General features: G+C 45.2%; 1 protein-coding gene across 2 annotated transcripts; it reads left to right on the top strand.

Moving 5' to 3' along the window:
• Nucleotides 1-1057: 1057 nt before the first annotated feature.
• On the top strand, nt 1058-23231 carry GPR161 (G protein-coupled receptor 161). 2 transcript variants are annotated; one of them, XM_074999780.1, is made up of 6 exons: nt 1058-1162; nt 6113-6524; nt 9850-10574; nt 13351-13455; nt 15387-15506; nt 18405-23231. In XM_074999780.1, the coding sequence occupies exons 2-6, from the start codon at nt 6157-6159 to the stop codon at nt 18650-18652; spliced, it is 1566 nt and encodes a 521-aa protein (XP_074855881.1). In that variant the 5' UTR covers nt 1058-1162; nt 6113-6156; the 3' UTR covers nt 18653-23231. The 2 variants fall into 2 exon arrangements, with proteins under 2 accessions (XP_074855881.1, XP_074855892.1); XM_074999791.1 differs by lacking the exon at nt 13351-13455.
• Nucleotides 23232-23674: the final 443 nt, after the last annotated feature.

The raw sequence follows: 23674 nt of genomic DNA, 5'->3' as shown, positions 1-23674 counted from the left end.
GCTGGTACACGGAGTGGATCTCAGCAGCAGAAAATCTAGCCCACAATGAGAGAGTAACAGATAAGAGTTTGTGGCAGATGGGGATGTGGAAAGGAAAGACACCTATCAGGAAAGAAAGTGGAAAGGGGGACAGCTGAGTGAAGACACACAGGAAGAGAACTGGAAACTGGTAGAGGAGAAAAGGGAAGGAGGAAAGAAAGAGGAATGGAGGAAGAAGAGATTGGCAGGCAGGATGGGGGGAAGAGGTGAAAAGTGGAATGGAAGAAGGGGATGGATAAAGTTGGATGGAGGTGTGGGGGAAAAGTGGAAAAGAGGATGGATGGGAAAAGAGCGCTAGGGAACTGTATGGTGGAGATTCAGAGGAGTAGAGATGTGGAAGCGGGAGAGAAGGAGAAAGTTAGGAGCAGGGATGTGTGGCCTGAGGGGGGTTCTGGCTGTACTCTACTCCAATCCTGCTGGAGGAGCCTTGGTGCTCTGAGCTAGAGGCTAGGATGCTCCCTCTTGCATCAGCCTTTGTGGAGGGAGGAAGACAGGAGCCAGGTGAAGTGGGGGCGGAGGGAGGAGAAGGCATGTGAAAGGGGGACAGAAGAAGGTTAGGGGAAAGGATGCATGGAAGGAGGGAGGACGAAGAGGGGTGTGGAGCGGGCATAGGAGATTGGGGAATGAATGTGTGGCGGGTATGAGAAAGTGAGAAGAGGTGGTGTGTGGAAGGGGATGAGGTTTCAGGCCGTGCAGAAAGGGGAAGAGCTGAGGAAGAAGGGTGTGGAAGTGGGATAGAAAAAGGCCAGGAGTAGGGATGTGTGCAAGGGGGTTGGGGGAGGAGGAGAGGTGTGCAAGGGGCACAGAAGGAGGTTGGGGGAAGGATGGATCAGAAGAAGGGCTGTGAAAGGAGCCAGGAGGAGGAGGAGGAGGGGTGGTGTGGAAGCGGGACGGAAAGGGGAGGAGGAGGGGGTGTGTGGAAGGTGGGTGGGAGGAGGAGGAGGAGGAGGAGGAGTGTGAAAGGGGGATGGAGGGGGGAGGGTCGGGCAGGTTTTCCGGGCCTGTCTCTTGGCGGCGGCTGTGGGGGGTCCGGGGCGCTGTAACTCGAAACCTCCCGCCCCTGACTGCGGCGGAGGCTGCAGAGGAAGGAGGAGGCGGTGGCTCGGCGCGGCCCGGCCCGGCGGTGAGTGTGCCCCACAGCTTCGCACTGCGGGCGGGGGCTCTGACTTGTTCCCTGCACCATACGGCTGCGGCCGAGGGCGGGGGGTCGGGCCGCCCCTGCTGCAGGAACCCGGCGCAGCTGTAGCTGGGGATCCCCGGCCCGGGACGCCCCCTCCAGCTCCAGCCTTTGTTTGCGGAGCGGACTCGGGCCGGGCCGGGCCGGGCCAGGCGGGGCTGCAGCTAGCGAGGCCGGCCGGGGGCGTCTCCTCCTCCTCCTCGGACACGCCGTAGGCTGCCCAGCCCCGATAGGGGCCGCTGGGTCCGGGACCGGCTGCACCTTTCGTTGCTCCGGAGGTCGCGGCGGCAGGATCGGGCCCGGGACCTGCCCGCCCCGGGTCTGAGCCGCTGTCTCGCTCGGGCGCCGGGGCTGCAGCAGCGGGAGCCCTTACTGCGCTGAGCCCATGCACACGCTTGGCCCTCTGCCGGCCCTCGCTCCCGCCTGATCGGTCTCCAGCCGGCCCTGCACCGAGCTCCCAGACCGCCCCCTGCTGCCCGGCCCCCGCTGCTCTACTTTCCCCTGCGCTCCCCTGCCCTGGTAGTGTGACGCCGGGTCACCTGGGCCCCATCTCCCCTGTGCTCTCTCACAGGCCGCCCATGCAGAAGCATCAGTACAATTCCTCAGCGTGCTGTGTTCCCTCACCCCAGCCCCAGTTCCCCCGGGATTGTCTTCCCTCTGCAGGCTCGGGCTGCACAGAGGGGTCATTAAAAAACAAAAGAAAAACGAACAAAAAGCACAAGCGGTCCTATAACACCTTAAAGACCAACAATTTTGTGTATTAGTTAATGTACTTTCATGGGTAGGACCCACTGCATCAGATTTTTCATCAGTTCCAGTGTGGGTCTTACTCAGGAAAGCTGGTTATCTAATAAATAAAAGTTGTTAGTCTTTGAAGTGCGACAGGGCTGTCCTGGGTTTTTATTTTTGTTTTGGGGATGCTACAGACTAATAAGGCTACCCCTCTGAGACAACAGCAACAGCAGCAGCTGCACCAGCAGAGCCAGGGCAGTTCCTTTGCCCCCATTATGAACACCCATGCCGTTCAAAGCTTGGACTCCTCAGCCACATGTGAGTCCACAACCAATGAGCCTGTGGAAGCTCAAGACATCATCGTCGGACACGATGGACTACCTACTACGAAAATTGTTAGTCTTTAAGGTGCTACAGGACTGTCCTCGGTTTTTGTTTTTGTTTTGGGGATGCTACATACTAATAAGGTTACCCCGCTCAGACCACATCTGCTGGTGAGAGAGAAAATCTGAAGAAGTGAATCTGAAGTATGAAAGCTCGATACCTAAGAAATGCATGGGTTAGGTCTTTAAGGTGATGGAGGACTGTTTGTGTTTTGGGAGGCTACAGACTAACGGTGCTGCCGCTCTGGGGCTTTTAGAGAAGAACTCTGTGGCAGCACCAAAGGAAAGTGTCTCTGGGTCTCACCAAGTCTCAGAGGGGTAGCCCTGTTAGTGTATAGCTTCACAGAGAACAAGCAGTCCTGTAGCACCTTGAAGATTAACACTTTTATTTATTAATGAGCTTTCGTGGGTAAGAGCTATTTTTTCAGATTTTTCATCATTTTCATCCTGGGTCTTACCCACGAAAGCTCGTTAATGAATAAAAGTGCTAGTCTTTAAGGTGCTACGGGACTGCTTCTTTGTGTGTGTGTGTAGTTATACACTAATACAGCTCTTTCTTTGAGACTATTTACCATGTAGGGGTGTAATAAGAGAAGGTGTCTTCTTTGAAGGGCCTGTCTCCATGTTTTGCTGTTCCCTGCATGCAAATCTATGCTTGTCTACATCAGAGAACTCCGGGGGTGGGAAACCAGCATTTGGCCCTTCCCTTCCAGCACAGGCTATGCAGATCTTGCATCTCCACATTCTACATACAACTGCAGTTGCTGGTGCTCAGGTGTTTGCTAAACATTCTGGACTGAACTTGCTGTGCCAGACCTAACCACCTTGTCAGCCCTCTTCCACCAAACCAGTTTTCATCACTGCCTGTCTGGCAGTACAGCTAGCAAGAGCTGGCATATTAGCAGGAACAGCACAAATAGTCCTCTGCCTACTATCCCACAGTGCACCAGTTACTGCTTGGATGGCCGCTCTGCTCTTGTTTCTGTTCAATCTTGGCTGAGGGTCAAAGAATGGATGCTTTTGCCTTTTGGATATTTAAAATGGGCAGGGAAGCTTTGTACTCATGACACAAACAAGGCATGTGTCCAGGAATACAACTGCTGGTGGAATGGTGAGCACTGAGTGCTCCTAATGGATTGTTTTAAGCTAGTTGATGGATCCTGATAGACTCTTTAAAAAAGGTTTTTAAAACTAAAATTCTTCAGCATGTTTAATTTGTGATTTAGATGTTCTTGTTACATTTAAAAGGAGGCCTACTTTATTTTCTCTGTTAGTTGAGAACCAAATGGTGTAAAAGACTTATTTTTTTTAAATAGTGTAGCGGTTAATGGCATTTAAAACAAGTGAAGATGTATTTTTGCTAAGCTTCAAATACCCTGCAGCATTGTGCTAGTGCTTGTGCACCTGAAAGTAAAAATGACAATAAAAATACTAAAAACAAGCAGTCCTGTGACACCTTCGTCTCTAAGGTGCCACAGGATTGCTTGTTTTTTTTTTTTAAATTACAGACTAACATGGCTACCTCTCTAATAAAAAATTGTATTGTATGCAGTGTAGTTGTAGCTTTGTTGATCTCAGGATTGTGAGACTAGGTGGATTCTGTGTCTCAAAAGCTTGTCTCTCTTGTCAACAGAAGTTGAGCCAATAAAAGAAATTACCTCAACTACCTTGTCTCTCCCACAAACACAAAAGAAAGGATAAAATCTTTGCAGCAGATGCTTTGCAGAACTGAAGAGTGAGTAGGCAAAGGTCACTTTAATTCACCATTGGACTTTTTGGATCTTGGAGCTGTTCTTCATGATTCCAGATCTCTAGCATGTTTTAATGCTGCCTGAGCGCTGTTCTGATTTGTGCCAGCTGTCAAAAGCAGGAAGGGACCCTCACAACAGTTGGGGTTGCTGAGATGCCAGGACACTCCTGCTCAAGCTACATCCATTCCTCTGTCCCACCTGAAGATCCTCCTACATCGGAGAGAGCATTCCTGAGCTAAGGAGCCGGGGAAGCTGGCTTTGGGCTGGTTTATACGACCGGAGCCCAAGATCTTATGCAAAATATCTATGGTCTGTGTCAAATGAATAGCAAACCATAAATAATCAGCTTTACTGGTGTGAAAAGTAAATGTGATATAAAAATTCTTTTCATGTCAGTAAATTGAGGATTTCTATAAAAAAGGATGGAAGGAAATTAAACGTGTTTTGAAAAATGTGATTTCTTCCTTCAAATTTTACCTATTTGTGAGCCAACAAAAAGTGCCCTTCCTGTCTATTCATGCTCAGCAGGGAAGGAGGGGTGGCTAGAATCCCAGCCAAGGCAGCCTCTGTGAGTCACCAGTTCCCAAGAAATGCTAACTGCACGTTTGTATGACATTGAAGCCAATCTTTTGTGACATTCCCTTTTAATTTTTTTTTTTCAATTTTTGGCAAAGATTTTGGGGTACGGGGTTTTGGAAAGAGAAGAATCTGCTATGGTAGTATGAGCACCATTGCTTAGGCCGGAGAGAAGGCAATAAAGCAGGAATGACATTTTTGAGGCAGGAGAGTGGGCCTCATGAGGCAGCTGGCAACTGAGGTGCCATTAATCAGGTGCTCAGAGGAACCAGTGCAAGCCTACCAGGATGAAGGGGTAGTCATCAGGAATCTCTCTGTTGAAACAGGGGAGGTCAGAGTGGCTCTCACAAGAACCAGGAGCAATATTCCTGGAGCCTGAGAGGGACGTATTGTTAGTCAACAGGGAGAAGTGATTAAGTCTTAGGAGCTATCAACCATTTTCATAATGTGGACAAGAGCTTCATAGAGGAATTGCCTCTTGGACACATTTCCCACTGACAGTCACACAGAGGACCACCTTCCACAGCTCACTGGGAATACCATTCCTGCGGCAACCGCAGGCATTGCAAAAGTGATATTAGAAAAAAGCGTTTTACCGTATCTTTCGTTTTTTTAATGTGACTTAGTAGCTGCAAAAAAATTTTCCAAAGATCAGAGTAAAATACTATAGATTGTTATGCCTATAAAATGAGATTAACAAAGACTAGTTACAACCATTATTGCTTCTTTTCATAATGGCTGTGTCTGCACTAGCTCCCAACTTCGAAGGGACCATGGGAAGTAGGGTGTCAGGAGATTATTAATGAAGTGCTGTGGTGCATATGCACCGCTTCATTCAGCTAATTCTCCCCGTGGCAACTTCAAAGTGTTAAGCCTCTGTGAAGCTCTATGAAGAGGGTTGACAAAGTGTTTAGGTCTCAACATTTTGAGGAGTAAAGGGACTTCGAAGTAGCCCGGGCACTTTGAAGTACCAGCAGGTGAGCCACGGCTATCCGCAAGCCGGCACTTTGAAGTTTAACGCTTCAATGTTGCCATGGGGGAGAATTAGCTTAATGAAGTGCTGCATATGCACCGCAGCGCTTCATTAGTAATCTCCCAACAGCCTTCTTCCGATGCTGCCTTTGAAGCTGGCAGCTAGTATAGACACAGCCAATGTCTTTTTGGAGTAGATAAGTGGGAGTAAGAACTCATTGATCAAAAGTGGTCTCCCTCCCGCAGCTGGAGAATATTAAATGAAATGTTTTTTTTTAAATTTTCCCCGTTTTCTAGCCCTGTTCTTGGGTTCTGTGCTTGCCTGTGCCATCGCCTTGCTGTGTGTGACCTTGGGGAAATTAAAACCCTGCTCTAGCTAGGTATCTTCTGTGGCCATTGTGAAGCTTGATTAGTAGAGGTCCTAGAAAGTGGGAGATCCTTAAAATGAGTGTTTTCATGGGTTTTTCTTCTATTTCTTCCAGCATCCCAGCATGTACTGTGTGATCTGTCACTGTGTGCTCTGACAATGAGCATCAACTCCTCCCTCAGCAATGGGAAGGGCCTGAGAAACCTCACAGCACAGGACAACGGGGCAGTCAGAGTCACCGAGTCGGTTGCTATTATCGTCATCGCTGTTTTCATCTGTTTGGGCAACTTGATGATTGTCGTCACCCTCTACCGGAAGTCCTACCTCCTTACGCTGAGCAACAAGTTTGTGTTCAGTCTGACACTGTCCAACTTCCTCCTGTCTGTCCTGGTGCTTCCCTTTGTTGTCACTAGCTCCATCCGGCGGGAATGGATCTTTGGAGTAGTTTGGTGCAACTTTTCTGCCCTGCTCTATATGCTGATCAGCTCAGCCAGCATGCTAACTCTCGGTCTCATTGCTATCGATCGGTAAGCGACTCTCTTTTGGGATGAATAATAATGGTTAATTCCAAAGTGGGTGCACGCCAGCAAGTTGTTTTTTAAGATAGCTGACTGTAAATGTACAATAGAAGCTCAGCAGAGGTATGAACTGACTAGTCAACCACACACCTCGTTGGAATGTGTTGCCTAGAGAGGTGGTGGATTCTCAACCCCTCGAGGTTTTTAAGTCCTGGCTTGACAAGGTCCTGGCTGGGATGACGTAGTGGGGGTTGATCCTGCTTGAAGCAGGGGGCTGGACTAGACGACCTCCTGAGGTCCCTTCCAGCCCTAGGATTCTATGATTTGGAACCAGAAGTACGTAATCAGATAGCAGCAGACAGAAATAAATGATATAATATGGCACAAGCCCCATGTTAAATGTAAACAACTAAACAAATAATGAGAACACAGCAGTTTTCTTCTTCACAGCTAAGTTTCAAAGCTGTATTAAGTAAAAAAACTTTTGAAAGGACAACCCTAAACTTTTGTTCAAAGTTACAAACATGTCAGAGTTATGAACAGCCATAGCTTTTGACTTGGTGGGTGTTGCAGGGCTGGCGAACAGGGAAAAATTAGTGGGTGCTCAGCAAAGTGCTCTCTAACTTTTTCATCCATGTGCAGAATACATTTTACGTGCACCGAGGCATGAGGAAATGTGCACCACCAGTACAAACACATGCTGCCAGCTACGGGCACTTTGCTAATCAGCTGGGTGGCAGTTGAATCTCTCCTGGCTGGTTGCCCAAGGGCTCAGCTTACAGGGAACACCAGTGCTCAGCACATACCATCAGCCAACCACCTTCTGCCCCTGTCTTCCCAGCACTTCTTGCCTGCCTACGAATCAGCTCCTCCCTCTCCCTCCCAGTGCCTCCCACTGGCTACTAAGTGGCTGTTTCATAGTGTTTGAGAGGCTCTGAGAAGGAGGGGGAGCAGCAGGAATGTGGTAATTTTGGGGGAGGCTGTGGGAAGGGGCAGGGGCTTGGGGAAAGGGAAGAGATCGGGGTGCGTTGGGGGTGGAGCAGGACTAGATGTGAAGGTTCCATGGATAAAGCATTGAACAGTGAGACTCAAGTTTACAGGGACACAATGACATCCTGGTTTTCAAACAGTACAATATAAAATGGGTTCTCAACTTGGAATTCTGATCTCACTCCCCTTCTGTCAGGGTACATGGGGGGTGGGAAGTACCAAACATTTTTTCTGTGGTAAGATGGGTATAGTGTAGAAAAGGTTGGAAACCATGGCAACTATAATGACTAATAATAATTTCTTAACTCTTGTACAGTAAACCCTCGAGATACACGCAACTTCCATGTGTCTCGGGTTAATGTGACTGCTGCCCCTGCCAGGAGCAGTTTCCTGTCAGGCACAGCAGCCATAAGTCAGGCTGCCATCCCTGACAGGAGCAGTTTCCCTGCTGCTGTCAAGGATGGCAGCCTGACTCACAGCTGTGCCTCCAACAGGAGTGGTTTCCTGTCAGGGGCTGCAGTGGCAAGTCAGGCTGCTGTCCCTGACACAACAGCAGCCTGAATTGTGGCTGTGCCCCTGACAGGAGCAGTTTTGCAGTTCTGGCTGTGGTGGGGAGCTGGGAACCAGTGGCTGGCTCCCCTTTGCTTGCAGAGCTGGGAAACTGACCAGGGCAGCAGAGGGGGGATGTAGATACATCTCTGTTTTAACTATCTTCTCATTGGAGTTTTTAAATACTGTCAAGTCATTTTATGTATCATTGTATTAAGCCCTGTTATATAGAAATTTAATTATATTTTGTAGAACAGTTCCTAGAAGTAGGGAAGGTAAAGACAAAACTCTCTGTACCCTTTCTTTTTGGATTGCTTAATTGCTTGCCCTGTTGGGTGAACGAGGTGTGAATGGAAAGGCGGGAGACAAGCACCTCCAGGTATGGAGAAGGTAAATCCAAGACCAGTGAGAAGAACAATGGAGCCTGTGAAGTGGGCTCATTGAAAGAAGACTGGACACATGGACGCCTTGGGAGTCACCAGCAAGTGCCTGCCTTTGGAAGCACCACCCAGAAGAAGGTGCTAAATGCACATTCTTAAGACTGCTCTCCCACATTATGCATATGCATGAGATGGCTAACTTGTGGCAACCTGCCTGAGAGAAAGGACTGTATAAACGAAGGCATCTTGCGCAGGTACCCTGGGTTTTGTCTTGTCATCACTGGAGCACTGATCCGGATCGGCAGAAGCCCCGCTCCACCCCTCCCCATCTAACTCACCTGGCCAGTGCAGTTATGGGGAGCAACTATTGGTAACAGCAACAAGACAGGAGTGTTCTTGTGTGTTCTTGTGTGTGTGTATGAATGGGAATGGGTTAAGTGTCAATTGCTGTATGTGTATTACCAATAAATGTGGCATTTTGCCTTTTCCCCTGAAAAGACTCCCTGCAGTACTTTTCAGTACAACAGGGAGCCAGGCTGCCCCTGGTTCCCAGCTCCCCTCCACTTGGCTGGAGCCAGGAAACTGACCAAGACTGCTGCCCTGGTCAGTTTCCCGGGTCCTGCAGCAGAGAGGAGTCCTGGTGGGATGGTCAATTTCCTGGCTCCTGCAAGCCAAGGGGAACTGGGAACCAGGCAGGAGCCTGTCTCCCCTCAGCTTTCATGAAAATTTGAGTTATGCGGGGGATTACAAGAACACAACCCCAGCGTAACTCGAGAGTTTACTGTATAGCACTTTTCCTCAGCAAATCTTGAAATACAATAGAAAGTCCAAGGAGATCAGTACCATTATTCCCATTTTATAAATGGGGAAACTAATGCACAGAGAGTTGAAGTGACTTGCTCAACACCAATGGCAGAGCTAAACTTAGATCCCCGAGTCCCTGACTACTGCTGTTCCCGATATACTACCTTCACACGTGTCTAAGATTGTTAAAATCAGTTGATGCTATAATAGCATATGTAATCATGTATAATTCTTAAAGCTCAGCAATGTAGCCACACCAGGATTCATTCCCTCTGAGGCACCTGGCATGGCCACGGTTGGAAGACAGGCTCCTGGGCTAGATGGACCTTTGCTCTGACTCAGTATGGCCATTCACATGGTTTTTGTGATCAGGAAGCAGATTTAAGGTTGCATATACGGCTTTATCTTGGGCACATCTTGACTTTTGAGCTCTTGACTGCAAAGAATTTTTTGAAACATGATTTTTTACATGGTGTCTCTCTAATTCCATGTGAGGTTTGGGGAGGGAAAGTCTTTCCCTGGACTGTGATGGGAGTTAGATCTTAATAAATTAGCTCTCTGCTTATTGTACTTTTGTACGTACTCCTTATGTCTCTTTTTGTGTTTCCCAGGTACTATGCTGTCCTGTATCCAATGGTGTATCCAATGAAGATTACAGGAAACAGAGCAGTTGTCGCCCTGGTGTACGTGTGGCTACACTCCCTCATTGGCTGCCTTCCTCCTCTCTTTGGCTGGTCTTCCTTGGAGTTTGATCAGTTCAAATGGATGTGTGTGGCTGCGTGGCATAAGGAGGTGGGCTACACAGTCTTCTGGCAGATCTGGTGTGCTTTGCTGCCCTTCCTGGTTATGATGATCTGCTACGGATTTATATTTCGTGTGGCTAGGATTAAAGCACGCAAGATTCACTGTGGTAGCGTGGTCATTGTTGAGGAGGAGGCCCAGAGGAATGGGAGAAAGAACTCCAGCACCTCCACCTCCTCATCAGGCAGCCGAAGGAATGCTTTCCAAGGGGTTGTCTACTCAGCCAACCAGTGCAAAGCTTTCATAACTATCTTGGTTGTCATTGGTGCTTTTGTTGTCACCTGGGGGCCCTACATGGTCGTTATTACATCAGAAGCACTTTGGGGGAAAAATAGCATTTCTCCTGCTCTGGAGACATTAGCAACCTGGTTGTCTTTTTCGAGTGCCATTTGCCATCCACTGATTTATGGACTCTGGAACAAAACCGTGCGCAAAGAGCTATTAGGAATGTGCTTTGGGGACCGGTATTACCGGGAGTCATTTGTTCAACGTCATAGGACGTCCAGATTGTTCAGCATTTCCAATAGGATCACAGGTAACAAACTCTGATATAAAAAATACTCTTCCTTTCCATGAGGTTGATATTTAGTGTCTGCACACAGGATGTACCTGTCAAGAGCTGTGCAAATGTTAGCTGGTGATGTGCTTGAAGTAGCTCTCAATGGACCATTCTTCAAATTACACCTCCCACCTGAAGTAACATTGTGATGAGTTCCTTGCCTTTGGTGGGACTGCACCTCCCTCTGCAATGCAGCTGCATTATGCCTGCCAGAGAGAACTTAATCCTGGGGCCAATAAAAATAATTTCCTTTCTCCCTGTAGAGGCTCCTTGTGCGCACACACTCACACATACACACACACTCTCTCTCTCTCTGTCCAAATCTGAGCATTTTATACAATCAATATACTCAGTGGCTTGATTCTCCATTCCAATGTCTGGTTTTATGACGGTCTAATACAGTTGCTTTCAGTGAAGTTACACTGGTGTAAGATCAGCTTCATTGAATGTATGGTGAGGCCCAGTGTATTTTCAGGAGCAAAGTATAAACGTGTCTATTTTAATATAAAAATGTTTGCCAAGTGGTGTTACCTCTTTCCTTGGTAAGGTTGTCACTTTAGCTGGAGCGATAACAGCACGGTTAACATTGCTCCAAACTTTCCATGTTAAGATCATGTTGTTAGTTACTTGTAACATGCCCAGACTTTTCCCTGTTGGGTTAAACTTTTCCAGGCCTGATCAATGCCTGAGGTAAAAATATTTTGTACAGTTAAAATCATTTGGTCTGTTTTTGGAGAAGGGGAGGGGGAAAAATATCCCCCCCCCACCTGCTGTATGAAGAGCTAATGCAAGCACTGTATGAAACTTACCAACCAGTAGGGGAAGCTGACTAGACTCAAAGTGCTATCAAACTCATGGTGTAAACAAACAGAAACTAAGAAAGAAAATATTTTTTCTCTAGTGGCTTCCAGTCACTGCATGCTTAGGTGTGCCTTATAACAGTATCAGATGAAATGTTTACAGGCAGAAATGGGAGTTTTAAATTAAAGATAGTCTCTTTAAAAAGCTACTTCATCCACAAAGCTCATAAGCAGTAAACCCACAGAAAATTGTGACACACATCTCTAGATATCCTAGTCCATCACATCCTTTCTCTGTGTGCATTTTAGATTGTAAACTGTTTTGTCCAAGGGTGGTTTTTATTTTTGTATAGTGTACAGCAATAAGTTAGTTGTTGATGCTAAATAATAATTTACTTCATTCCTCTCCAAAGTATTTTTATATAAAAATCTCATAGAAAATTTGTCAGATATCTAGAAGTACTCCCTAATTCCTAATGGTTCAAGTTAAAAATATTCTGTGTTGCTGGAGGCCTGCTAGACCAATCTGTTGTCGTTGCTGGCTAGCAATTGTGTTTGTCCTGTATAGCAGGGTAGGAAAATGTGCTATTGATATACAAATTTTATTGCTCCCTGCACGTGCAATATTTGTATTCAGTTCAGAAATGATGGGAACAGTCCCACTCCTCATGATGGGCCTGATCCAAAACCCATCAAAATCAATGAGAATCTTTCCATTAATTTCCACGTGCTTTGGATCAGGCCTAGTAAGAGTTCATTGATCTTCGACACCAGTTTTTATATTCTCCAGTCAGGGGAAGCCCTACAGCTCCCTCTCATCTGCAGTAACTCTCCATTCCTTAAGACCAAGTATCCTGATGTAGTCAATTATGCATGGAGTTCGAAAAAGTCACGTGTCTCACCAGTAGCAATTTTTTCAGGGACTTCAAAAAATGTGACTGTTTGTTTGTCTGTTTGCTTGTTGAAGTTAAGATTTTAGTTCTGGTTGTGAAGAAAGCCTTGTAAACATAACGAAACTGCTCCAGTACAATAGCGTCTTCCTGAGTCTGCAAACAGGCACCATCAGTCCCTCTGTTGCTGCCTAGAGCTTTGCCACATTGTAGCACTGTGAAATTAGCCAGATTCTGATCATTATCATGATTGCTAATTCAGCACTCTGAAATGTTCACTTTCATGGTATTGTTTAGGGGCAGGCACTGGAATTGTTAGTGGAAAAGGAGGATACAAAACATGGGGAAAAGTGAGGGCATTGGAAACTTCTCTACCCATTATGCCAGCTAGCTCTTAAAAGCAGTTTCTGGGGCAATTGGAAGCCTGGCTTCCAAGGAGAGAGGGAAAGCTTTCTCCTTCCAGTTGCAGGGGAGTTCTGGGCAGCTTCCAATTGATCAGGCCTCAGTTGTCTAGCGGTTGATAGAAAAGGTGGAGCCAGAACAGGATCACCCTAAAACTGCACCGTAGTAAGAATCCCAGTTTTTCCCCGTTTTCCCATATCTGGGGAGCTGCAAAGAATCTGGAACTTGCCCCAGTCTTCACTAGCTCTAACCCCACCATTACACTTGTCCTTTGTCACTACTGCTGGCGACTAGATTTAAACCCTTGGCCAGAGGGGGTCTGGTAGTTTTTTCCGGTGGTGGGTGCGGGTATTTCTAAATATAATTGGTTCTCCTGATAAACTGCACATCCTTGCAAATTGCTGGAGAGCAGCAGACAGTGGGCTTGCTGTGTGGAAAGAATCGAGGAGCATGTGGCAACTGGTGACATGGGCAAGGTGGGAAATCCAGGTGGCTTGGTGACTGGGTTTGGGGAGTGGTTTTTGTTTTGGCACAGGAAAAATGGGGAGAAGGGAAAATTGGGGCAGAATGGGGCACTTGGATGTGGGGATGTGGTAATGCTGTGTTCCAATTGGTCTGCCATGCAGAACACAACTCAGTGATAATTCAGCTCTCTTGCAGATCTGGGATTATCTCCCCATCTCACAGCTCTCATGGCAGGTGGGCGGCCGCTAGGACACAGCAGCAGCACAGGGGACACCGGTTTCAGCTGCTCTCAGGATTCTGGTAACTGTTGTTTTCTTTTCTGAGACTGAAGCTTTAACTTGCAGCTTACCTGCAGAATTCTGTGGGCAGCCTGTATTTATGTACAGCTATCCTTTGATAGGAGAATAATAATGTCAGCGTCTCCTATGGTGGTAGTTTTTAACCTGTGGTTTGCAGACCCCTTGGGGCCTGCACACTACGTCCAAAGGGTCTGCTAAAGCTTGGCACTATAGTGGAACAGTGATTTTCAGCTTGTAGTCCGCAACCCATGGGATTCCATAACGTATGTCTTAAATGTCCACACCACCAGTTGACAATTTTTGGGGTTCATAGATGAATAAAGGTTGAAAATCACCGTCCTATGGTACCCTGAGCAGAACTGCCTTAGCTTCTCTTTTGCATATTTGATCTGGCAGTGTCCCACTATGAAAATACTGTTCAGCCTAGGAAAATAATTTCTTTCCCTAGTGGATGTTTCCTAGGAGCCTGATAGTCTGTCCCATTCTTAGTTCTCCTTCCCTCTTCAGTAACCTTCCCAGCCTCCAAAGTTGCTAAGCAGCAAACTGCTGGGGAAATAGGTCTTTTCACTTCCTGCTCAATTTCATTTGGCTAGTCTACACTAGAACCTCTCTTGGGTTATATGTACACTGTGGGAGCTATTTTGGGATACTGCACTATGCCAAAATAGCTGCTGTGTCTATGCAACACGCCTGCTGTCTTGAAACAGTTTTTGAGGTAATGGGCACACTGTTCAAATATCCCTGTACGCCTTTGCATGAAGAGTACAGGGGTGCCTCAAAATAGGGCTTCATTTCAGCATGTGGTGCCATTTAGACAGTGCCACATGTTGAAATAGCCTATTTTGAAATCTACTCAAAATATGCTATGCGATTTGCCTAGCTTATTTCAAGGTTAGACTGTTATGTAGACAAAGCCTTATAGAGCAGAAGCTTCCCATCTGTGTCATGGATCTCTCAAGCAGTGGCTTGGAAATGGGCGCAATGATCTGCTGGTAATTTTCCAGCTGTGGTAATAGGGAGGCTGTGGTTTTAACTACTAAACAGAGTCATGTTTTCCAAAACCCCCACCTGCGATCTATTTTAAAGAGCATTTCTGCTCTGCAGACAACGGTGAGCATTCTGCTGACAGCTGCAGTTCTGCAGTGCCCTCTGCCTGCTTCTGACTGGGGGAAGGAAGCTTAACTGCAGCTCTAGGTGATAAAAGGGTAATGGAAAACTCTTCTTTTTATAGCATTCTGTGTTATCATCCTTGAAGAAAGGCGCCAAGAGGCCTCCACAGCTGACCACCAAGATATAAGTTGTTAGGCATCCCAGTGGTTAAGGAATTTGAATTAGGAAATCTTCCACTTCACTGAATAGGCTTTTCAGATAGCACAAACCAAAGGAACTGTATGCAGAGAGAAGATCAAGGAATGCCCATTCCAGATCAAGTATTTAATGAGACAGATAATATAGGATCAGCTGTATCCAGTCTACCTTAGCCCTCTCCTGCACCCCAAAACCCCTCATCCCTGGCTCACCCCAAATCCCACACTACAAGCTGGAACCCTCTCCTGCACCCCAGTCCTTTGTCCCAGCCTGGTGAGTGAGGGTGGAGGAGAGTGAACAACAGAGGGACAGAGGATGGAGCTAGCACAGGGGGGGCGAGGCATCAGAGAAGGGGTGGGGCCTCGGGGAAGGGACAAGGTAGGGGGTCAGGAAGGGTGTTTGGTTTTAGGCAACTGGAAAGTTGGTGACCCTAGGCAACAACTTGGCCCTGTGCCTGTCTGAAATCCCCTCACGACTGAATGCAGAGCAATACTACATAAGTGCATTTTAGGCATCTTTTAAAGAAAGGAGAGAAAGGCTAGGGCAAACGTTCGTTGCCCCTGATACTTTCAGATGAGTCTGCTCAGGGGTTGTTACGCTTTCCAAACCTTTTCTGCCTTTCAGGGACAGATGTGATGCTGCTCGAGGATTATAGCTCAGATGGAGCCCATCACCCGCATTGCATTTATCCCTATCGACGGAGGAGTTCAGTCACGTTTGAAGATGAAGTGGAGCAAGTCAAAGGTGTGTTTAGGATTGTTACTGTCATGCTGTTCACCTGGGAGGAGCCCCGTCAGCTCCAGAATTGCTGCCCAGCCGAGCTGTCCCTCTCTTAAACCTCAGCGCATGGAGGACATGTATCACTCTCCCTGGCTCTTCACCTGTCCCCCTCCGATAGCTGCTCTGACTCTTCCCTGGGGCTCCAGTGGTGATCTGAAGGGCCCAGGGCGCCTGACTGCTGCAAAGCGATGAACTCCAGGGCAGCTGCCTCTTCCTCCCTTCACTGCCTTGTTGTCAGCCTTGCTCTTAGGGTCCAGCAGGACTGCTATAGCAGCATTGCCAGGCCCCACCAGCAGAACTTCTGATAGAGGAAGCCAAAAGTCCACCTGTGTGCGGCTGGTACCAGTGGCCATTTCTTACCAGTGTGTCTTACTTTCGTCTCTGCATCTTTGTTAATTAAAGCATGATGAGTATGGCATTTTTAATATGGAGCTGGATTTGCTGCACATGGTGTGCTACATAAGCCTTTGACCACCCAGCAATAATCAGTGGAGGATTTCCCTGCTGCTGAAGAGCTCATAGTTTGCAGAAAGCTGGAGATGCCGGCTCTGCCACTGCTTATCCCCTCAGCATAAAGAAATGGAAGGAATGTCAGTGGTAGAATAGAGATGGGGAAAGGTGTGGTGGAATGGAGCAAAGATACAACCCATCTACCATTGGTGTTAGGTCCTTGTATGTCCTTATCCCGTTGATGTGTAGGGCCCACCAGCACACTCTGCATTTGTGGTAGTTCTACAAGGCTGTTAAAATGGATTCCTGAGAGCAATTGGGAGGCTGCCAGTTTTTTGTGGCATTCAAGCCGTGTCTACACGTGCACGCTACTTCAAAGTAGCGGCACTAACTTCGAAATAGCGCCCATCACGGCTACACGTGTTGGGCGCTATTTCGATGTTAACATCGACGTTAGGCGGCGAGACGTCGAAGCCGCTAACCCCATGAGGGGATGGGAATAGCGCCCTACTTCGAAGTTGAACGTCGAAGTAGGGACCGTGTAGTCGTTGCGCGTCCTGCAACATCGAAATAGCGGGGTCCCCCATGGCGGCCATCAGCTGAGGGGTTGAGAGACGCTCTCTCTCCAGCCCCTGCGGGGCTCTATGGTCACCGTGTGCAGCAGCCCTTAGCCCAGGGCTTCTGGCTGCTGCTGCAGCAGCTGGGGATCCATGCTGCATGCACAGGGTCTGCAACCAGTTGTCGGCTCTGTGGATCTTGTGTTGTTTAGTGCAACTGTGTCTGGGAGGGGCCCTTTAAGGGAGCGGCTTGCTGTTGAGTCCGCCCTGTGACCCTGTCTGCAGTTGTGCCTGGCACCCTTATTTCGATGTGTGCTACTTTGGCGTGTAGAAGTTCCCTCGCAGCGCCTATTTCGATGTGGTGCTGCACAACGTCGATGTTGAACATCGACGTTGCCAGCCCTGGAGGACGTGTAGACGTTATTCATCGAAATAGCCTATTTTGATGTCGCCACATCGAAATAGGCTACTTCGATGTAGGCTTCACGTGTAGACGTAGCCTCAGTGAAGCAAAGAATGGGGAGGTTATTCTGCTGTGTATAAAACTGTTAATTTTCATTAAGTCTACAACATACCATGAGCTATGTGGCTTTTTCTGTTGTCCATTTAATGTAAACAAAATGTAAACTTTCGGTCTCAACTAAATTGAGAATCCTCTAGAGTAGACCTAATGCTTAGAGTGGAAGAGGCTGGGAACTGGAACTCAAAGGCTGTGTCTACACTACAAAAATAGCTTTGAAGTTGCTTACTTTGAAGTACAACTTTGAAGTAGAGCATCTACACATACACCCTACTTTGAAGTTAAACTTCAAAGTAGGGCAGTACTCCATTCCCAGGAATGGAGTAAGGACTTCAAAGTTGGGCTCATTTCAGAATTAATGTCAAAATAAGGCAAAATGCATGTAGACTGTCTGCTGGCTACTTTGATGTAGTGCTTAACTTCGAAATTAACTACAAAGTTAGTTCCTAGTGTAGACGCACTAAAGGAGTCGTATTCCTGGCTCTGTCATTGATTTGTTTCCTTAGGTCATGGGATTCCCAAAGGGCCAAATTCTGCATCAGATTTTATAAGTGGAAGTTTTGCCAGTTTTGGCCAATAACTTTTTCTGTGCATATGTCCTAATCCAGCAAAGCATTTATCATATAGTCTCATGTAAGTACACGGGTAATCCATTTCTTGTTAAGCATGTGCTTAAGAGCTTTGCTTCATCCTCAGTTTTTCCATCTGTAATTTAAGGGTGATTTCCCTAACTGATATGAGGATCCTGTGAAGCTTGGCGTGTTTTGAGATTCTTTAATAAAAAGGTACTGTGGAAGCATAACGTAGTACTGTCAATCCTCACTATAAGTTGCTGCGATATAAGTTATTTCACTTACCCTGTTGGAACTCTGAGCAATACAACATAAAAATTCCTTGCACTTAAGTCATTACGTCGTTTAGAAAGCATCATCTGTGACTCTCCTTTGTCTCATACGGCACACAGGAAAAAAATACTTTAAACATTGATTTTGGGTGAGGGTCATTTCTTTAAATGTTGCTTAAAATGCTTTAAATGTATGGTACAGTAAGCGACTGGTACCTTAGGGTTTAATGGTTACAGAGGCAAAATTTATGCAGTTATAGTCCTTATACCTCTCTATTTATATTATATCTTATGGGGGAAAATTCCTCATATGCCGTTTCGCTTTAAGTTGCAACTTTACAGTCCCTATCCCCCTGTATTAGTTGCAATCTTAATCATTTGTAAAAGACACGATGACATATTTGTGGACCTGAAGACTAGTATTTGCCCTCAGATGCTTGCAACAGCCATAGTATGCTATTGTTAATTGTTCTGTCTTTATTATTTTTCAGAAGCTGCAAAGAATTCTGTTCTCCATGTGAAAGCTGAAGTCCATAAATCTCTGGACAGTTATGCATCCAGCTTGGCTAAAGCTATTGAAGCTGATGTGAAAATCAGTTTGTTTGGAGAAAACGCTTTACCAGGAGCTTTTTTCCCTGTGCGAACTCTACCAGGCAGCAATGCTGGCGTACGACGGGGTGGCAGGGCCCAGGCTGGACAAAGACTTCAGCTGCAAAGCATTGATGAAGGAAATATTTGACAAGAGCACTGAACCAGAAGAAACCACTAAGTAGGACCAGGTCTAAATATTTTAAAAGAAGCAGGATATTCAGAGTGGCTTAACTTCGGTGTTTTAGTCAAGATCACTTGAAAATACCTGACTACTTGTTTTTCAACACATATATCTGCATTTTAGAACAGTATCTACTAGCTGTTGAGGGTACTGCAGATGTGTTTGTGTAATGGTTTTAATCCATTACACAGCACATAAAAACATAGGATTTGCCTTACTAGACCAAACCACTGGTCTATCAGATCAAGTATCTCTCAGTGACCAATTCCTGATATTTCATGGAAAAGCAAAACAAACAAACAAACAAACAAAAAACCCATGCAGTGTTATATATGGTGTTGTAGAGATTCCTTCCTGACCCATAGCGCTATCAGTGTAATCCCTAAAAAAGGAAATTTGATAGTTTTACTTACTGGGACCTTTCTACACAGTGTTGTTTTGGAGAACTGTAAAAAATGACAGGAACGTGGATTTAACAAAAGCCCCAAATCTCAGCCTAGTTTTCAGATTTCCAGGATCCCTTTTATCCAAATTACAGCCCTGTTCATTTTGGTTTTGGATTATATTTTTGGCTTTTCCGCCATGGGAATGCTGAGTGTAAGGCTGTATTACACATTGCCTTTGTTCCACTGGACAAATGTTTCACCACAGAGTGCAGAGTTGTCATTCTCACATAACTAAGAGGTAGAGGCAGATCAGCATTGGAACAGTGGTGGCAGAAATAGTTTTTTAAAAACTGTTTTGCATATATTTTTCATTCTCAGTGAGAATTTATGATTTGCTTCCCTGGCTTGGTTTTTACTTAGAGGTATTGTACAGCCACGGTGATTAAACAAGGATGAGATTAAATATAAATAGTGCATTCCCAGTTAGTATTGATATTATTATACAGGATTCATCCTACATATATAGGAAAACTACATGAGTTGGATTTTTATATGTGTCTTTTTGTGTTGTTTGAGCAATAGCTACCTCACTGTAAGTCTTTTTGGAGTTAAACTCATTAAATCTGAAAATACCAGCATTTAGCACTTATATAGCACTTTTCACATTCTGAGCGCTGTACAAACATGAGTTAATCTTTACGGTCTCTGACCCCCAAGAGACAGCTAGGTAAGTAATCAGTATTGGACCCATTGTTGCTGAAGCAGCAAAGTGAAGAGCCAGGGTTGTCCAGAAAGGGCTCACTCATTTTGCGTGACCCACATGGTAGCTGTGGGTACTCAAGACCTCTGAAAATCAAGGACAAGGCCTCTCACTCTGGGCACTCGCAACCGGAGAAGTAGAGAACTCATGTGACAGTTTGGCTGTGTGTGACTTACACAAAGCTATGGACAGAATGTTGGGGGATAGCAACCCTGGAGTTCATGAATGCTCAATCTCATGCTACTAGATCACACCTTTGCCTGGTTCCTGTTCAACAAAACTTTCAGACATGGGCTTACATCCATCTCTGTTCAGCAGTGCGCTTAAGTTCCTACCTAAGTCCTTGCTTCTATCCCATTGAAGTCAGTGGGATTTGCTTAAGATTAACTATGTGATTGGCTGAATAGGGATGGACTGCTGCATTGAGACCACTGCTAAAATGGGGTAATTTGCAGAACTACAAAATATTCAGGAAAGGCATAGTTCATAACAATGGAGTGTGGGGAGTTGATGGCCTGAAGGCTAATGACCTCAGTCATTCATTCATTTTATAGTTTATTACATTTTTCATTATATAAAATGTATCTTTTGACAGCTCTGGGCACCTGTTCAAGAATATATAATTCCATCAATTGTCAGGAAATAACTGACCAAGATCATGACTGCCATAGTAAGATGAATATGCAGTGAGAAAGTTAGGCCACTGGATTTCTTTTCCGTAGTGAAGATATTTTAATTCCTATCTATATGAACATACACACCACACAGCATAATAGGCCACCCAATTGTTAGAAACAATTAATGTTCCACTTATTTTTTAAACCCTGGTAAAATAATTGGACCAAACTTGAAAGGAAAGAGACCAAGGAGTCTGAATTCAGTGGGAAACCATAAGATAGTTATTCTCATTCACCATTCTTATTCACCATTATTCACTTATTCACTCTTATTCACCATTAGGTTGAGTTGAAGTAATTGTGAAGATTCTGGCCCAAAGGCGTAAGTACAGCGGATGGGGAGAGGGCACCAAGGCTCATATGAAAGCACAAAATAGCATTATTTAAAAAGCACCTTATGCACCAAGACACTCACCCAAATTCAGTCTCCCCTCCTCGTCCATGAAAAGGTCCGAGGTGTTGCACCTGCTTACACCAGGGTTGAATTTGACTCACTGTGTTAATTTCACTAATGTATTATTAATAATATATTTACACAATAATTCATTTACTGAACAAAACACATCTTACACCCTTCCCATAATACTGCTATCAGTGCTTTTTTAGTTTGAGGTGTTGTTAGGGAAATACTACACATTTTATAAAGTTACTCACAGAGTATAAGGAAACACATTGTAAAGTCAGCGGTGTAGTATCATTCTCCAATCTGACTAAAGTGGTCCACGCCCCCCAAAAGAAAGATTTTTACATTTTAATTTTTGATAATCAAAGGTGTTTCTGATTACACAGCCGAATGTTTTGGTTTTTTTAAATCTGGATAATGTTCCAATAAAGAAAGTCACAGTTCAAAACTAAAACAAATGCATTGAACATATTGCATAAACCTGCAACCCCATCTTTTGTTCTCCAGCATTGTCATATTCTATCCTTTGCTGGCAATCGGAGTTGAACTCATGCTGAGATTTAGCCTTAGGGTTGAGTTATCTCCTCCTGTGAGGTGGCAATTATGATCAGATTTGTTCCATGAGGAGGGTGTGAGTTTTTCCCCCTCCTCATGAATTTACATGCATTCCAAGCAGAAATGTGGGGGAGGGGAAGCAAATGCACAGCAGTCCCCCCACTTCACCTTGGAAGCATGGCTCCAAACATCATGGCCAGCTATCAAATCAAAATGCATGTAGTCCACCCTTACACAAAAGTGGCATCATGTCAAATACAACTTTGCAAAATGTTTAGTGCTCCAGTACAGGAAGGTACTTAAGCATATGTCTAACTTTAATTGTGTGAGTATCCTGTTCCTTCATGGGACTTCTAATGTACTAAGAACAGGGTGTTAGTAAGTCCTTACTTTGTATACATTGCCATGTCTCACACCCTACAGATATGTTTTTCTGAGACCATATTTTACAACATTTTATGAAAGATGTTTTCTAACTTATAAGAAGAAATGAGACCCAATGGTACAGAGTCTGCTTTCAATTCCTTCCCCATCAGTCCAGGCTTCATTGGAGATAATGCAGATTTGCACCAGTGTAAGTGGGATCAGAATTCTGCCCAACAAGTCTGAAGTCTACGAGAATATGACAAATCAGCAAATAACAAATTGGGTGTATCATGTTTGGCATGTGTTTTCATCCACTATTATAGACAAAGGGCCAAATTCTGCCCTTAGTTATACTGGTGTAAATTCATGGAAGTCAGTGGAGCTTCATCAGAGTAAACAGAGCAGCATTTAGCACAAACATGCACAGGCTCATAGCTCTTCTCCATCTGGCCCCTCTCTCAATTAATGCTGAAAAATGTTACATGTGTCAATCTCAAACTGTCTATTTTAGTCTTTTACCAGTTGAATTTATCTAATCCAGAACTCTCCCAACTGGCAATAGTCATAATCCAGCATGACTTTAGTCAGTTGGACAGCCACTTATCATGGGTGTGGCCAAATTTCCTGTGGTCCCATAAAGTTTGTTTGCAGCCACGACTCCTGGCTCTTAGTGCTCTGTGCTTTTATTTAGCTGTAATTTACCCCTGAGTGGCTTCTAAGAGCCCCATAAGCAGTGGGAGTGTTGGTAATGTGGCTAGATAATATTGACCTCCTGATGTCCAGCAAATTCTCTCATCTGGCACAGGTCAGGTCCTGAGGGTGCTGGATTAGAGAGGTTCAACCTGTATATATTCTACTTCAATTTACTGTGAGAGTAGTCCTTTCATGTGGAACAGTAGTTTATATTTGTGATAAAGGCGTTCAAGAATATACACCACCTCCCACCCGTTTAAAACCTTTCTGTAGAGAAAAGCAGGTATTCTTAGCATGTACTCCTCCTATCCCACTGGCATAAATCAGATGTAACTCCACTGAAGTCATAGGAGGTAAACAGATGCAAAAGGAGAATCAGTCTCTAAATACTATATTTTTTTAAAAGCTTTGATTATTTCAAATCAAAGGCACCATTCTGACTGTAAATTTACAGAACTAGACTAGAAGACAATCTAAAATAGCCGCAGTCTGTGTTGGCCAATGGCAATCCGTTTTTGTATAACTTTCATGGTATTTAATTTTGTTACCAGGCACAAGATTATGTAACTGAAATAATATTCTGACTAAAGAAAACTTTTGGTATTTTTATATTCATTTTGTATTCCACACCTCCCGTAACTTTAAGTGTTAAAATGCCTATGTTAAATTTTTTTGTTAATACTTTGAAAAATAAAAGTGGATGTAACTGAAACTTTTCTCACCTTCTCAGCAATAACAAGAGGCATTTCCTTGTGAGTAGTTTGGCTCTGGCAAAGTATCTTAAAACAAGAAACAGGGTAGTATTAGATGGCTTAAAGGTGTGCCAATGGAATATGGAGATTGTCACCACCATGTCACTGATGCAAATCCATCACTGGTGTCTGAGGGTATATCTTCTCTATAGGGAACATCAATGCTGCAGCAGGCCATCTCCTGGATTTCGATTTAGCACATCTGGTAGGGATATGCTGTAAATCAAAGCCAGAGGATACACCCCTCAGCTACTGTACTCCTGCCCCTTGGCAGGAGTAAGGGAAGTTGATGGGAACACATGCTCTTGTCAACCTGCAGTGGAGAGGGCGTGGAAGCTCGACCTAAGGTAGGTCAACTCCAGCTATGTAATTAACATAGCTGGAGTTGTGTATCTTA

This window comes from Carettochelys insculpta, chromosome 1 (genome assembly GCF_033958435.1).
Source record: "Carettochelys insculpta isolate YL-2023 chromosome 1, ASM3395843v1, whole genome shotgun sequence".
In the NCBI taxonomy this organism is placed as follows: domain Eukaryota; kingdom Metazoa; phylum Chordata; order Testudines; family Carettochelyidae; genus Carettochelys; species Carettochelys insculpta.
The sequence above is the reverse complement of the archived record's forward strand: the minus strand, read 5'-3'. Positions and strand labels throughout refer to the sequence as shown.